Source organism: Dasypus novemcinctus, chromosome 8, assembly GCF_030445035.2.
Source record: "Dasypus novemcinctus isolate mDasNov1 chromosome 8, mDasNov1.1.hap2, whole genome shotgun sequence".
NCBI lineage: Eukaryota > Metazoa > Chordata > Mammalia > Cingulata > Dasypodidae > Dasypus > Dasypus novemcinctus.
Window position 1 is genome coordinate 120,257,922 of NC_080680.1, and position 16,859 is coordinate 120,274,780.

Below are 16,859 nucleotides of genomic sequence, written 5' to 3' on the forward strand. Positions count from 1 at the left end.
GGAGAATGAGCCCACACCCACACAATGCCATATGGAGGGAGGTTAGCTTAGATCAGTAACTCTGAGCTTTTTTTCTAATTTTTACCAACTTTGAAGACAAATTGTGTAAAGGTTGAGGGGGAAAGAGAATAAAAGACTGTGATCTGGCTTGAAAATTATCAGGGCGCTCGGGTTGGCTTTTGGAGACTGGGAAAGCTGGGGGAACCAACCTTTCTTGAAGGTCTACTGTATGCAGGCATTTTACAAACTCATTTATTGTTTCTGCAAAGTTAAGATCCCACTTCACAGAGGAGGAAATTAAAGTTCGGGGAAGGAAAAATGTCTAGGTCAAGGTTAGTAAGTGCTAGAGCTAAGCTAATGTTCCTCCCAGGATCCCCTTTGGACCCCAGAGCTGAGCTGTTCACCAGCTACCTGACTTTGATGACTCCCGTGTTTTTCTCACCTGTAAATTTAAGGGGCTGGATCAGCAACAACAGGTTTTCCAGACCCTTCTTGCAGCTTTTGCCTTCAGTGAGTCTAAGGAGTGTTCCAGCATGATTAAAAGGATTGGCTGTTTTTGAGCCAATCAGAGGTATTGAAAGAAATACATTCTTACCAGGCCGAAGTGGGAAGGGTTGGGCAAATGTTTAAGTCAAAATAAAAGCGGTGCATTCACAAAGAGGCGTCCTATTTGGCAGCTGCTGCCTCACCCACAGCTTCTGAGATCTAAGAGGAGTCTCCTCTCCCAAACTGTAAGTAAAAGAACTGTACCAATGAGTAAGGAGTTAAAAAGAGCGAGAAACCGTACAGGCAGGGGAAGGTGTGTTTGTCTTTGAGTTCAGGAAAAACTGGTTGAGCGGTTCAGATCTGCTGAAATGGTTGCTTTCCTCACTAAGGGCACATGCTAGTCTCCTTGTCACAGAAATGAAGTCTTGGTGGGTTTTGTCCCACTGCTCAAACAAGAAAATAAAACAGGCTTGCAGCTTCACAGAGCAAAATCATCGTTTGAACATGAATTTCCAAACCCTCCGCTTGTTCAAGATGCTCTCTAAAGTTTCTGCTGGCACCAAAAGTCCCTACAGATTAAGACAGTAGGAATCGAAAGGTGCTGGTTTATTTTGGTACATCTGCTCTGCTATCTGAAAAATTGGCATATTGTGGGGATCTGTTGCCTTTTTAATAAATTTCTCTCTCCATAATTACTAGGACTCCACTGGCCCATTTGGATGCAGGAGAAGCTTGTGCTCTATCATCCTGGTATTCATCACTTCAGCCAAAACATATCTGGGGAACACCTAGGCCCAGGCTAGAGACAGAGGAGCTGGGGCAGGGAATGAGGGGCAGTTGCCAGAAGCCCAGGAGTTCCTTTGGTTTAAGTGCCTGTTCAGTGAGAAGAGCAACACTTGGGCCTCTTTCTGGCTGCTCCTTGTGTGTCTAAAGTATCGGGTTGCCCTAAGTATGCCCTAGAACACGTGACCGCACTTGTCACCAGCATGGTGGGGCGGGCACTGAAGCTGTGGGTACCTTCCTGCATCCACCTAGGAAAGCATTGCAAGCAATGCCTGGCAAGGTAGGCTTTCCATGAACGAAACCCTGCATGTCTCTGCTTGAAATCCATCTGCCTTGAATGTGAGAAGCAAATGAACTCTGCTGCTTTACATTTCTCCAGGAATTAAATATCTATATTTCACTAATATCTTTTTGCAGAACCTCCATCTGCCACTTTTGTTGAATAAGGATTCCAAGTCATAAGCCAGTAGGACATGACTTAGAATCCTAGAACATCACAATTTGCAAGGGACATCAGATATCTATCTCCCTGGGCCTCAGTTTCCTCAGCTCTAAAGTGGGAGGATTAGTATGGATATTTTTGAGTTCTGTTTTGCTGTGGTTACCTTCTATTCATATGCATTCAAACTCAAACTTTCCCCTGGGTTTGCATATATGTTACCTGTTACATGTAGAGTGTGTGTATGTGTGTGTACATGAGTCAAACATTTTTTTAAAAAGCATATATGGAAATGTAAGAGTCACTTTATTTCATCTCCCATTCCCCAGAGGTAACCCCAAGATCTTTTTCCTCTTCTTATATAGACACACCAACAAAATGTGTATAGACCTTTCTTTAATTTAAAATATAGGATGACATTGTACATTTCTGAAACTTGCTTTTTTCACTTAATAATATAATGGGAACGACTTTGCACCACACTTAACAACATGGCCTGAGCCCTCAGGGAGCAGAGGCTATGGGGATACAGAAATGGTTCTCTATCTTTACCCACTCCTGGCTGGCCTCCTGTTCCCAATGGGGTACACTGGCCTGTGGCCCTGTTTTATGATTAATGGAGGGCAATATTTGTGCTGATGTGGTACAGACCTTTACTCCCTCTGTAGAAGTTTAACTTCCTGTAAATAGTATTAATCAACTTGATCTTTGCTCTGTTATTCTGCTTGAGACAGCATGACTAGCCTGAAGGAAATAGCTTGATAGTAATTAAAAACATGGAGATCCCTTGGGTAATTATTTCTTTAAAAAAAACCCAAAAGACAAAAACGGAAAAAGAGAGAAATGTGACACCTGACATTTTCATAATGTTATAGAAACATCTGTGTGTCTGTCAAGCAGCTTGGCAAATATTTTTTTCTTTTTTTAAGATTTATTTTATTTCTCCCCACCCCACTCAATGTTTTACACTTGCTGTGTTTGTCTTCCTTGTTTCTTTAGGAGACACCAGGAGCCAAACCCAGAACCTATGGTGTGGGAGGGAGGCGCCTAAATGCTTGAGTACCTCCACTCCCTGCTTTGTTGAGTCTTTATTATGCTTTCCTCCCTGTGTTTCTTGTTGCATCAGCTCATCACACCTGCCCGTTGCGTCAGCTCACTGTCTTCTTTAGGGGGCACTGGGAACCTCTGCTCCCTGCTTTTTTGTGTCTCTCATTACGTTTTTTCTTCTTGTGTCTTTTGTTGCATCATCTTGTTGTGTCAGTTTGTTGTGCCTGCCCATCACACCAGCTTGCTGTCTTCTTTAGGAGGCATTGGAAACCAAAGCAGAGACCTCCCATGTGGTAGGCAGGAGCTGAGTTGCTTGACCACATCCGCTTCCCTCGACAAATGTATTTTGAGCAACTATAAGGCATGTCCTTGACCTTCTCATTCGATCCACTTGGTAATGAGACAACCACAGCAGATAATGTCACCAATCAGTTCATAGTGAACTAAGACTCAGAGAAGTTACCTGTCTTGGTCAAGGTCCCAGCGAGGGTGGGGACAGCGCTGGTGCCTGACACCAGGTCAGTCTGATCTAGAAGCAGCCTTCTATGTATACAATGTGCATGAAGTAGAAATGCCAGTGGTGTGGAGGCAGTGACCCACCAAGGATATCACCAAGGACATTAGGTGTCATTCAAAGACCTAGTCCTCTCACCAAGCTCACTCTGTCCTTGCATAGAGAGTAGTAATGTCCCTTACCCTGACCTTGAACCTTATTATCTATATTTTTGGACTAATAATTGAAACTCTCATAATGATCTTCTAAATTGGAGAAGAGGACAAAAAGGCCAGCAACCTTGTAGGATTATTGTGAAGGAACAATTTATACAGTGCATGTACAGCAATTAGCAAAGTGCTTGGCAATAAATGGTAATGTTATTATTACTAAACTCTTTTTACCTTTTGTTGCCTTAAGGAAACTTCTTTAATCATCGACTCTTGTGAAAATACCTAAAGGGGGGGGGGGGCGAAATTTGCACTTGGCCTGAAGGTCACCATCCCCACGTTGGCCTGAAGCTCTAGAGGCCAGGTCCAACAGTAAAACTTCCTGATTACAGTTTTAGGGACTAATACTATTATTATTATTAATTTACTTTTTTTTTTTTTATGGACTAATACTTAAAGCAGGGGAAATACCGTTGCAGGTAGCTGGGCTATGAAGAAACCTTGAAATATCTTCTCTAGAAATTGCTGCCTTCCCCCCAACTAAGTGCCCCAGTGACATCATTTTGGTCCCATTCTTTTGGGTTAAGACAGAACTGGGATTAGAGGATGGCAACAATTAAGTCACTCTGCCTTCTTGTGAATTAGTTCAGTAGCTGTCAACTCCAACCTCAAGAGGCAGGGTTCTGAGAGCCTGTCTTAAAGGGATGCAGAAAATGTGAAAAGTTGGACTTGCCACGAGGGGAGGCACGGGGAGGGTACTTGGGCAAACTGGTTAATTTCACTAAGCCTGAGCTTGCTCATTGATGAAGATAATATCTGTCCTGGTTACCCTGTTGCCAAGTGGATCAAGTGAGAACTGAGGCCTTCCTAGGCTTACAGAAAATAATATGTTGGCATGGGGCATCCATTCTTTGAAAGTATAGGGGGAGAGGCCTGTGGTGACAGAAGGCCACTCAAGATGATCTTCACTAACAAATTTTTGAGAGCCCAACCTATGCAAAACCCTCTCTTTACAACACCCAAGATGAAAGCTCTGGAAGCCTGCATTTTTAAGAGGAAGCTAGAGTGACAGATGAACAGGGGCATAATCCCATTCAGTGGACCCGCTGCTGAGGAAGCTGCTTGGCCAGAGGGTCTTTGAGTCAGAGTCCGTCCTTGCTGAAGCTGCAAAGCTCAGAGTTACTGGGGCAGGGATCGCCATTTGACTTCAGCATCTCCAGGGCCATGGGAAGCCCCAGCCCAGAGGCAGTGAGGAAAACTCCCTGGTATACTCCAAGTGGTCTCATAGCTGGTTGACATAGGAAAGACGAGCCTGGCTCCCCACCCTCTCTGTCCCAAAATTGAAGGGCAGGGGCTTCCAGGCTGAGCATGGGTTTCTCCTCTCAAGCTTGGTGCCTGGAAAGCGATATGGTGGGACTACAGCCTAAAAGAGCAAACGGGCTGGATAACCACAGACGCAACAGCCTCCCTGGCCTGCCAGGGCACCAGATGGCACCAGGGCACCAGATGGCACCAGGAATCCAAAGAATTGAGACATAGATGCTTACTGAAGCTTGCTCTGTTTGATTCCATTGGGCCTCTCAGCTGGTTGGATCTTCTGGTCAATGATCCTAAAGGTCTCTTGGAAAGCATTCTGTTTACGATGATCACAAACATTTGGCATTCCACCTTCATCCATTATGGTTAGTCTAGGGTGAACTAAAACGAACCAAAACGGGTCTCATTTATGTGCCCAGCTGTGGAAACGGGCCTTAAGTATCGGAGGATCGTTGTCAGTTTACCCTGCTTGTCACCGCAGTGGATCCACCTGAGTGTGGGATTCTGTGGGCTGCCCATAGCTCTCCTCGTGACCCTTCTGCCCTCATTTTCAGACCTGCCACCATGGCCCACCGATTTTCAGCCCTCACCCCAGAACAGAAGAAGGAGCTCTCCGAAATCGCCCAGCGCATTGTTGCAAATGGGAAGGGGATCCTGGCTGCAGATGAGTCTGTAGGTGAGTGCAAGAGGCAGTGTCCTCACACAAGCACCCTCGTGTTTCCACGCTCAGCAAAAGCAACTGATAATTACATTCCCCTTCCTCTCAGAGGAAGTAAACTCCATGTACAGGATGGTGGCACCAGGAGACTCAGGACGCAAGGACATTTGAGTCCTGCAGTGTCAGCAAGCAGATTCCTGAACCCCATGGTCATCGGGAAGGGCGGGGAGTCGCTGTATCCGGAACAGGGCAGGGCCGGTGGCTGGGAGAACCCCAGGTCGGCCCGAGGGGCAGTGTGGAGGGCTGGTGTCACCCTCCAGGTAAAGGCAAACAGCCAGAGCGGTCACGAGTGCCCCCTTACTCCCCCCACCGCACTGACACCCGCCACGGTGGAGGATGGACGGGAGGGGGGGGGGGCACTGGAGCGGCCTGAGGGCGTTAGAACCTCGCTGGACCCAGGGGTAGTTTCCTGACCCCAACATGCCCAGGCCCCCCAGGGGACACTTCCCCACCAGAGCCCTGGCAGAAACCAAGGTCCGTCCTCTGGGGAACAACCCAGGGCAGGAGTTTAGAAGCTGTGGTTGAGAAGGACGGAGCCCCGCGGCGGGCGGGGCTGACGACGCCCAATGGCGCCCACGGCGCTCCCTAGGCACCATGGGAAACCGCCTGCAGCGCATCCGGGTGGAGAACACCGAGGAGAACCGCCGGCAGTTCCGGGAGCTTCTCTTCACCACCGACGACTCCGTCAACCGCAGCATCGGCGGCGTGATCCTTTTCCACGAGACCCTCTACCAGAAGGACAGCCAGGGAAAGCTGTTCAGAAACATCCTCAAGGAGAAGGGCATCGTGGTGGGAATCAAGGTGAGGACTTGCGCGCGCGGCTGCCCGCTGTGGGGGCCCCCGCAGGCGGGCGGGGCGGTGTCGACCCTCGCAGCGTTCTCCTCCCGAGTCCTGTCCTCGCGCCTTTTCCTGGTGGTCTTCCCACAGAGAACCACATCCTCTTCTAGACTCTTCTTCCACTGCTCTCTTTCAACCAGGTTTCCACATGGTATTTAGTCTCTCAGCGTCTCAATCCCTCCATTTTTAAATGGAAATAATAGTACCTACCTCATGTGATTCTTGTTAAGATTAATCGAGTTTTCAATTGAACATTAGAATAGTTCAATTAATGTTAGCTGTTATTATTAAAGCACTACCTGTTCTGTCGTGTAATCAGCTCTTCTAGTACCGCCCAGGTATCTCAAAGGTGAAAACTTGTATTTGTTGAGTGTTGCCAATGGCAAGCACTCTTAATCCTTTGGACACGAAGAGATGAGAAAACTAAACTATAAGGTATAATACAAGTTGCCCACAGGCAGTGAAGGGTCGAACCAAACTCGGGCTAGCAGTAGAAGGTAGGATCTTAGCCTCTGCTGACCTGAGGTAGAGGCTCTTCCTTATTCTCTCTGCCTCCTGAACTAACACAGTGCCTGGTACTCAATCATTGTCTCTCTTTTCTTCATGTTGTATGTGTATATTTTTTTAATAAAATTTTACTGACGTATATCATTCATATATGAACATACATAATAAGTGTATAGTAAAAGTTGTGAGTTTACAAAGCAAACATGCATTATCATCATACAGGCCTCCCATACAGCACCCCACCACCAAAACCTTGCATTGTTGTGAAAGAGCATCATCAAAATATTGCTACTAATACCATTGATTGTACACTTTGGATGAATTGTATGTTTATTAATATCTATTCATAAAATTGATTCGTTAAAAAAAATTAATCAAGACAGTGTTCTCACAATTCACCAAGTGAGTCCTGTGTTTTAACACTGATGGTAAGTCAGTATAAGTACATAGCACTGAATAAAGCATGTATTTTATTTAGTTTTCCAAACAAACAAAAAATTTCTACTAATGATAGCCGTTATCTTACATTTGGTGTATTTTTCTTGCAACTCACCTAATTGTTAACACCCTGTATTAGTATTATTATATATTTGTTATCATTCATGAGAGAACATTCTCATATTCTGTTAACCACAGTCCATCTTCTACCACTGGCTTCCCTGTGTTATATAGTAATAATGGTCTCTTGAATCAATGAATCAATGAATAAATGATGTGAAGGAAGCTGCCCTTATATTGCACCTCTGCATCCCAGACACTATAGGATTACTTCTCACTTCTTAGCTCTAGCCTGTACTTTCCTTGTATTCCATGGAATCCCTGAGGATTCACACCCTCACATTATTCCTTCCAGGTGACTTCCCTTCCTAATTCAACTCCTTGGTTTGTGAAAGATGAGAACTAGTAGCCTCAGGGGCTCTATGTTTTACTGTGACATCAGGCACCTATTAATTACTTGTTAATTTTTTGTGTTCACAGTTAGACCAAGGAGCTGCTCCTCTTGCAGGCACAAACAAAGAAACCACCATTCAAGGTAAGACTATTGGCCACAGATCCGAGTCATACCAACACAAGCTAGAAATGAAGGCAAGCAAAGAAGTGAGCAAGGGAAAACACAGTGTGAACTTCACTGGTTTTACAGCCACATACACTTAGTTGGGAAGCTCAGTCCCTCCATTTAATAACTCTGTGACTTTGGATAATGCTCTGAATGTCAGTTCTGTTCTCCCAAAACAAGATAACAAAATCTACTTTTGGAATAGTTGTGGGGATTAAATTAGATAATGTACACCTAATTTAGGGTCTAATTAGTATACTCTGTTTGTGGAGCTATTCTCTTTAGAGAACAATCCAGCAGCAGTAGAGAGGAAACAGTTCCAGGCTTAGGGCTCAGACACATCTGGGTATCAATCCTGGCTCCATCACTTAGTACTTAGATAATTTTGCAAGATACTTTACTTTCCCTGTAGACAAATCTAACCCCATCTTTGGGTTAGCTAAGCAGAATCCAAATCCCAGTTCTGTCATTTTTTAGCTGTATGACCTCAGTTTCTACATCTATAAGGTGGGTATAATATTACTTATTATGGTTGTTATGATAATTAAAAGAGATTAGGTATATAAAATGCCTAGAAATATGCCAGGGACATAGTAAGTACTAAACAAATATTAGGTCCATCCATTCCACTCCCTGAGTATCCACTATGTACATGAGAACTGTCATCATGACACTCGGGTCTCCTGACCCATGATTGGGATGAATGCACATTTACTTGGGCTTTTTCATTCCTGAAACTCCACTGACAGAAGGCTAAAGCAAGAGAGAGCTCCTTCACTTTATCAGAGGCCCCATGACCAGGGACAGGAACAGGCCCACAGAAGCCTTCCTCTCTCTTTTGTGACTTGCAGGGCTTGACGGCCTGTCCGAACGCTGTGCTCAGTACAAGAAGGATGGTGCTGACTTTGGGAAGTGGCGTGCTGTGCTGAGGATTGCCGACCAGTGTCCATCCAACCTTGCTATCCAGGAGAATGCCTACACCCTGGCCCGCTATGCCAGTATCTGCCAGCAGGTGCTTTGCCTTCTCCTTGCACTAAAATATGAAGCTAGAATTTCCTCTAGGTCCAGTCTTCCCAATTTTATTTAACCATACATCGGCCCTCCTCATCCCCTGCCACTATACCCTGGTGGAATTGCTCCCGGTTTTTGGTATAGCCAAGTGTGTTAGGGAAAGAGTTGGTCCTACAAGCCAGCAGGAGTCTCACTTAGCTATGAGCTCAAAAAGCTAATGCCCTCATTTGCTGCCCATTGCCAAAGAGCGATAAGCTGAGTCTTAACAGGGATTGGGCTCTTGACACCAGACATTTGCTTCTCTGTGCTTCATGAAGGCCAAGACCACTGATGATCTTCTTACCTCTTAGCTCTGTGTGTGTATGTGTGTGTGTGTGTATGTAACAGCTTTGACCTATTCCCAGTCCAGTTTCTGGGAGGATGGTGACTTGATACCAAAGGCTTCCCACATGTGTGGAAGAATCTCTGGAATACAAGTTGTCTTAGTTTTCCACGGCTGCTGTAACACATACTACACACTTAAAAGCAGGAATTTGTTGTCTCATAGTTTTGCAGGTCAGAAGTCCAAAATCAAGGTTAGAGGGGCCATGCTTTTGTTGAAGTCTGTAGTGTTCTGGTGGTGGCTTGCCAATACTTCATAACTCAATCTCTCTGCCTGCATCACATGGTCATCTCTCTTCTGTCTCCTATTACTCCTGTGTTCAAACTTACTCTATTTATAAGGACTCCAGTCTTAATGGATTAAGGTCAGCCCTTATTCTGTTTGTCCTCACCTTAATGAATAACATCTTCGAAGATCCTCTTTACAAATGGGTTCACATCCATAGGACCGGAGGTTAGGGCTTGAACATGGCATGCGTTTAGGGAGGAACATGATTTAATCCATAACATACGTTTGGTCTGATTTGCTTCTGTGAGTACTATGTGGGGGTTACTACAGCTGTGGGCACCTGGAAATTCCCAGTTAGAACTGTGAGCACTGCTTGAAATCCTTAATTGACCCACACAAGAGGCGTTTTTCTTTAGGATTAAAACTTGACTGCCACAAAGGATAGAGCTAGATCCTGGGGTAGCTGGAATAGTCTCTAGAATGAGATAGAAATTGGGTGTTTATATTTAATTTTTTTACCCCATTCCCTTTCAGAGAATAATATTTTTACCTCACTGGTTTTTTCTTTCTGGCTAAGCCACAAATGCTCCCTAGACACCTAGACTGCCTTTAAGTCACCTGTAGAGTATTTCTCCATGAGGACTTCATGTTTTCTAAGTTTCAACTTTAGAATCTCCTCCTAAGGAAAGGATCACAGTAAGCACAGCTTCACTTTTTTCTCCCCTTTTTCCTTAGAATGGATTGGTACCCATTGTTGAACCAGAAGTCATTCCCGATGGAGACCATGACATGGAACACTGCCAATATGTTACTGAGAAGGTAAGTTTTGAAGTTAAGGCCCCAATTCCATTTGAAAGTCTTGTTTTGAAGTACCAGCTGTTATGACTCTTTTATATTTGAAAGCTTCTCCAGGTTAGTGTCATTCTGTAACACTGAGAAGCTAAGGGGGTACTTATCAATCCTTCCACTTTTGTCAAGTGGTATGCTCCTTATGGAAAAAGCACAGGATTTACATTGCCAAGACTCGGGTTTAAGACTCCATTTTTCCTCTTGCAGGACCTTGGGCAAGTCATAGTACCTTTCTGGTCTCGCAAAAGAAAATGTCATTAGAAAGTACTTTGTTCACCTTTGATTTTCTAAGTTTGCCACAGTATACCTGAAAGAGGGTGGTTCTCATATGCTGTGAGAGAGTAGGAGAGTTATCATGTGGCTTGACCTCCATTTTCCCACTTGCAAAATATAGATGGGCTGAAAGTAGCCCACTGAAAGCACTTCTGTCTCTAAAATGTATGCTCTTTTATGCCCACTCAGCTTCTCAGGGGATGGGCCATGGAGGCCAGTTTAGATATACCCCAAATAACTCAACCGAGGCAATCTCAAAATGGGGTGACAATGACTAAAGACAGTAAGAAGGAAGGAAGGAGTGAAGGGCCTCTAGGAAGCAGGGCCCTGTCAGCAGTCTCTGTAGTACAGCAGCTTGAGGAGGGGTGGTGGGAAAGGCCAGCTTGGCTGTTCTCAGTGGCTATGATTTGCAATGCCATTGTGAGGCTTGGCTGGGTATCTTGTGGGGAGCAGTATGGGAATCACTTTATCCTGCATCCCTGTACTGGACAAGTGACTCTGGCTGACTCTGGGTTCCACCTGTTTGGACCTCTTGTTCCACAGGTCCTGGCTGCTATGTACAAGGCCCTGAATGACCATCATGTTTACCTGGAGGGCACCCTGCTAAAGCCCAACATGGTGACTGCTGGACATGCCTGCACCAAGAAGTATACTCCAGAGCAAGTGGCTATGGCCACCGTCACAGCTCTCCATCGTACTGTCCCTGCTGCTGTTCCTGGTAAGGTCGTCTTCTCTGACTCAAGGTCTGAGCCCTCAGCCTTTAAAGGAATGCCGCAGGCTTTTGTGTTTGTCCAAGATTCTGCTTCTATCCATGAAATAGAGAACTTCTGCTATCTCCCAGGCAGCCAGCACTTCCCCTCGCACTCCATGATACCAACTATCTTAGGCCTGTCCAAGTGCCCCTGGACAATCCATTTATTTCCTCAGAATTTTCACTGCCTCTTTTACTTAGGAAAGTCCTCCTCTCCTTATCTCAACTCGCCCCAGCAAAGGCAAACTGAGTTCTCTGAGTCAGAATCCCATACATACCAAGCAGTGAAAAGGTTGAAATATGACATTTCTTTTAGGTTCATTGCTTGCTTTCTCAAGCAGGGTCCATAAGATGGGTCTAAAAGAGTATATTGGCTTCTCTGCTTCCAGGCATCTGCTTTTTGTCTGGTGGCATGAGTGAAGAGGATGCCACTCTCAACCTCAATGCTATCAACCTTTGCCCTCTACCAAGACCCTGGAAACTAAGTTTCTCTTATGGACGCGCCCTGCAGGCCAGCGCACTTGCCGCCTGGAATGGCAAGGCTGCAAACAAGAAGGCAACCCAGGAGGCTTTTATGAAGCGGGCTGTGGTAAGATGCTTGATCCAGTTAATACTTGGGGCCTTTGACTCTCCCAAAGAGAGGTGCATTGTTTTCTTCACGCTACAAAGGTATCTTCAGATAGGGTCTACTAGGTATTTGAAGATGTAGCATTATTGTTCAATTGGAAGGTTAGGGCTAGGGAGAGTATTGAATTATCCACATTGGGGGTATAGTTGATGAGGATGGAAGGCAGATCCCAACTGAGACACGTCAGAGGAAATATCCATTGTACCTGGGACCCCTTTCATTTTGGGAAGAGGAAGAAATGAAGCCATCAAGAAAAGCAGCAATAAATAATATGGATAGGCAAAACCAAAGATTCTGGGAAGAAATAGAAAGTTTCAAAGAGTCAGTGACATGCTCCAGAGAGATTCAAAACCAAGGCTGCATAAAGGCACCAAGATTGGGATTTGGGAGCCTATCAGTGGCCTCAGCAAAACATTTTCAATAGAGAGACAAGAGGAAAGGTGCACCTTTAAGAAGTTTGTCAGGGAAAGACCCATAAAGGTCACCAGAAAAAAATGAGGCAAAGGAGGTTTTATTCAATTAGAAAACCATTACTTTTTGAGTGCCTGCTATGAGCCAAGCATGGGAGTGACCAAATCAGACAAAGCCCTTAGGGACCTTAGAGTCTTTCCAAATAGGAGAGACTGGGAATGTTTAAATGTAAAGCAGAAGGAAGCAGAAGAGAGATTAAAGATTGGGAGAGTGGGAATAATTGAGGGAACAAGGACTAGGAAACCGGATTGCATGAGATTAAATATTAGACATAGGTGGCAGAGCTGGTCTTAAGAAAAGAGGCAGAAAAGAAGGAAGAGAATGAGTTTGAAATCAGTTCTGGAGAGGTGAAGAAATGCAGCAGTTGACTGAAGGTGAGAAACATCTGTGGCGAGTGATCAGAGAATGGAGATGCCAGTCCCAACCGTGGGGAAGGTTAGAATAGCTGCTGCAGGAGTCTGCTCAGAGATTGACCAGACATTAAGGCCAAGCACAAGAGAAAGTGAGTTTGTGGAGCATTAGCTTCATTCCTAAATTTCCCTAACAGCTCTCGTAAGCATGTAGGTAGATTCAGAAATAGCAGGGTAAAAAAATAAAAATTTAATAGGAGATGGAAGGCTGCTTAAGTTTAGTGATAGTTCCTTTTTTCTTGCTGACCACCTGGGAGTATGGGCAGGGAATCAAGTGTAGCCAGAAGCTTGGGGCATTAAGGAAGGCCCCACAAAGAGCCATTAAGAAAAGGAAGGCCCCTCAGAACCTCAAAAATCAATCTGGGGCCCAAGAGAGGTATGAGATTTTAGAGATGGTTCTTTCTCCTGTGAGAGAGTATGAGTATGGTTGAGCCCAGAGTAGGGATGTGCTGGCATAGGGCTGATGAGGTGGGGAAATAGAGTTAAGATGATGGAGGGGCCTTCATCCACAGAACAGGGAAGCTGGGTTTATCCTCTTGGACCTTGCTTCTCAAGCTTAAGCACACAGCAGAAGCACCTAGAAGGCTTGTTAAAACACAGATTGCTGGACCCTACCCCCCAAATTTCTGTTTCAGTAGGTCTGTGTTGAGGCCAAAGGATTCCAAGTTTGGATTTTCCAAGTGATGCATATGGTCCATGAAACACACTTTGGTACCCTCTGATCTAAGATGGAGAAATAGGTCTTGGAGACAGCAGACAATGGCACCAGTGATCGGAAAGAGTGGTGCTATTGAGCAATGTTCATTATTATCACGAGTTTCATAATCTGAACATACCTCTGATTGGAATTTACGCAGGGAATCAAATGATATTATCATCACAATTATATAAAGATTACATGTTCTTGTGGTCAAATAGAGGTAGAAGATGGAAATTTTAAAATAATACTTATTTTTTGGCTGTAGGGTGCTAATGCTAGTGAGAAGTTTCTCAACATTAATTTCTAGTACTGTTGTCATATTGATACTAAAAAGAAACACTCCCAGTAACTGACACAGACTTTGCCAAAGAAGTCTTCAGATAATAAAAGACATGTTTTAGAAGGAAGGGGATGGTAGCAGCAGCAATATTCGGCAAAAATGATTGTAAGGAAAAAAAATTTTTTTGAAAGCTGGCTACAGATGAGAGATGCAGGGAGAGTCAGACATGGGGCTTGCGTTTACTCTAACTCCTCCCCCTTGTTTTGTAGGCTAACCACCAGGCAGCTGAAGGGCAGTATGTTCACACGGGCTCTTCTGGTGCAGCCTCCACCCAGTCGCTCTTCACTGCCAGCTATACCTACTAGAACCTCACGCCAGCTAGCCTTGCTCTAGCTCTTCTGGGTATCTTAGCAGGAGCTGAAAAGGAGCGACCTTTTGACCAACCCTGGAAATTAGACAAAATTAGATGGGAACAACTGGACACACATTATCTGTTAAATTCTTAGCCACAAGGGAAAAAAATAAATCAATATACACATATAAATATCAAAGATTTGACATTTCCACAAAATGGTTTTCTAGCAATACTTTCAACTCTCCACTCCCGAGTAGTCAGTCACCTGAGGAAAAGAATAGATTTTAAAACAAAATCTAATCACAACCACTGAACGAAACACTTTGAAAGCAAAGTATAGAGAAGTGCATCTTATTAAACAGTCTTAGCAGCAGTAGGTTATGAAGGAGACAGCTGCTACTGGAAAATAAAGTATTCTGTAAACCTGCAGTTGGTATCTGACTTCTAGTTTTCTGCTTATATTTTCAAAGGGCTCTGTATATGTCATTACTTTTGACTCCACTGGACTTAGCTGGCATTGGTGGGCAGGGTCCGCAATGCTTGCTACTCATTGGAATTACCTGGCAAACTTTTAAAAGTCCAGACCACAGCCCAGCCCAGTTAAATCAGAAACTCCAGGTGAGAGATCCTGTAAGTATCAGGATCACCCCTAGGTCATTCCAATGTACAACCAAGTTTGAAATCTGCCAGTCTAGGTTCTGAGCTTGAGGATATTTAAAAATCAAAGCCATTCATACTATGAAGCAAACTAAAATGCAGCATGATTTCGAGCAACATCTGGAGTGTAAGAAAAGAGAATCTGGCTTTGATGCTTGGCATATTCCCTTTTGAGTGGTCCTGGCTTGGTGACATAGGACTTGACTACATCTTCCTCTACATCATGTAATTTAATTTTGCAATAAATAATATTCGCATAATCCTACTTTATTGACTTTCAAGTTTTCAGAATCAACTTATAGAAAAAGCATTGAAGACAATAGTTACAAGAGAATCTAAATGTTAAAACCATTGGACATTATAAAAGGCATGGTTTAACTGACAGAAGCTAGGAAAATAACAAGGGAAAGGAGAAGTGGAGGAAAGAAAAGGGGAGCAGTAAATCACTTAGTGGGGAAGTGGGAATACTAAAAATTGATGAATTAAGAAATAGTGCAGGGAAATGGATGTGGCTCAAGCGACTGAGTACCTGCCTACCACATGGGAGGTTTCGGTACCTCTGGGAGAAAATGAGCAAGACAGTGAACTGGCATGATGGGCTGGCTCAGCGAGCTGACGCAATAAGATGATGCAACCAGGAGACATAAAGAGGAAACACTATGAAAGATACAACAAAACAGGGAGTGGAGGTGTCTCAAGCGATTGAGTACCTCTCTCTCACATAGGAGGCCCCAGGTTTGGTTCCCAGTTCCTTGTAAAGGGAAGACAAGAGCACACAGTGAATGGATATAGAGAGAAGACAGCAAGGGCAAACAATGAGGTTGGGGGGGAGATAAATAAATCTAAAAAAATTGTGCTTTAAGACTTAAAGCCATAAAGGAAATGAATATAAATTATTAAAATATGCATATCTATAATTAAAATGTACAAGAAGATAGTAAACAAAATATCTTACCATGAGTAGTTCAGAGATAAATGACAAGCTTAAAGATAAATTAAGAAACAGGAATAAGCATATCATTTAAAGAAAGAATTAGTCTAAATGTGCTTCTTTTGAGAAAGGCCTGGACATAGGATGCAGGGAAAGAGGTATTTCCTTCTTATGTGCCTTCTACAACATTTGAATGTTTATTTCCATGTACCTCTGCTACTTGTCTAAGAACTATATTCTTAGAAGCAATTTAAACCTATTTTAGAGACCACTTAGCCCAGGGCTTTCATATTACAGAAAATAAAACCAAGCCTAAATTTCTTAAAATACTTGCTAAGGGTTACATCTTTATGGTAGAGCCAAGAGATTTGAATCCAGATCTCTCTCTCATGTAATGGACATATAGTTGGGGAGGATGGGGAGGGAAGGGCAGGGTTCCTGGCAGTTTCAATATTTCTGCCACCAGTATTGTAGGCCTTCTATATTATTGCATTCACTCATTCAATAGCAAGTACTTGAATCCCTGCTAACACTTTGTGCAACATAGCTTTTTTGCGGGAAAATGTTTCCTGACACCTTACTCAGAATCACTGAACTTATGCTCTAAAGAAAGCTCTTAGCTCCCCATTTGTTGGCTGAGCAGAGTTTATAATCATGGACGAGTTATTTATAGCTTTTAGTCAAGGCCATATTACATTTCAGTGGGGGTGAGGATTTATATAATGCATTTTCCCTGGCTATCATCTGATGGCATTTTTTCGACTACAGGACAACAGTTGCCTTTGAGATCTTAACTCCCACAATTTCCTCCACTCAGGGTAATATGAGCTGTGAGGCTAGCTTTCAGGTTCTATTAACATCATGATTTCTGAGTGAATATATTAGTGGCTTCTTGGTTTTAATTACTTTGTCAGATTTATTCTGGTAGTTATTGAACATCCACTAAAAATTAAACCTGTTACTGGGCACTGAAAGTAATTAAAAGAAGTTTCAGCTTTAGCAGAATACTAAACATTAAATTTAAGTGGCAAAATAAGAAATGCAAATGCCATTGGTTGGGGGTTGAGAGGTAGGGAGGA

At 43.8% G+C, this 16,859-nt stretch overlaps 1 protein-coding gene across 1 annotated transcript; it reads left to right on the forward strand.

Moving 5' to 3' along the window:
* Positions 1–597: 597 nt before the first annotated feature.
* Positions 598–15,114, forward strand: ALDOB (aldolase, fructose-bisphosphate B). The gene is made up of 9 exons (XM_004471285.5): positions 598–731; positions 5,290–5,411; positions 6,043–6,254; positions 7,776–7,830; positions 8,706–8,866; positions 10,211–10,294; positions 11,141–11,315; positions 11,738–11,937; positions 14,107–15,114. Exons 2-9 carry the CDS (start codon positions 5,300–5,302, stop codon positions 14,200–14,202), a joined length of 1,095 nt encoding a protein of 364 aa, XP_004471342.1. The 5' UTR covers positions 598–731; positions 5,290–5,299; the 3' UTR covers positions 14,203–15,114.
* Positions 15,115–16,859: the final 1,745 nt, after the last annotated feature.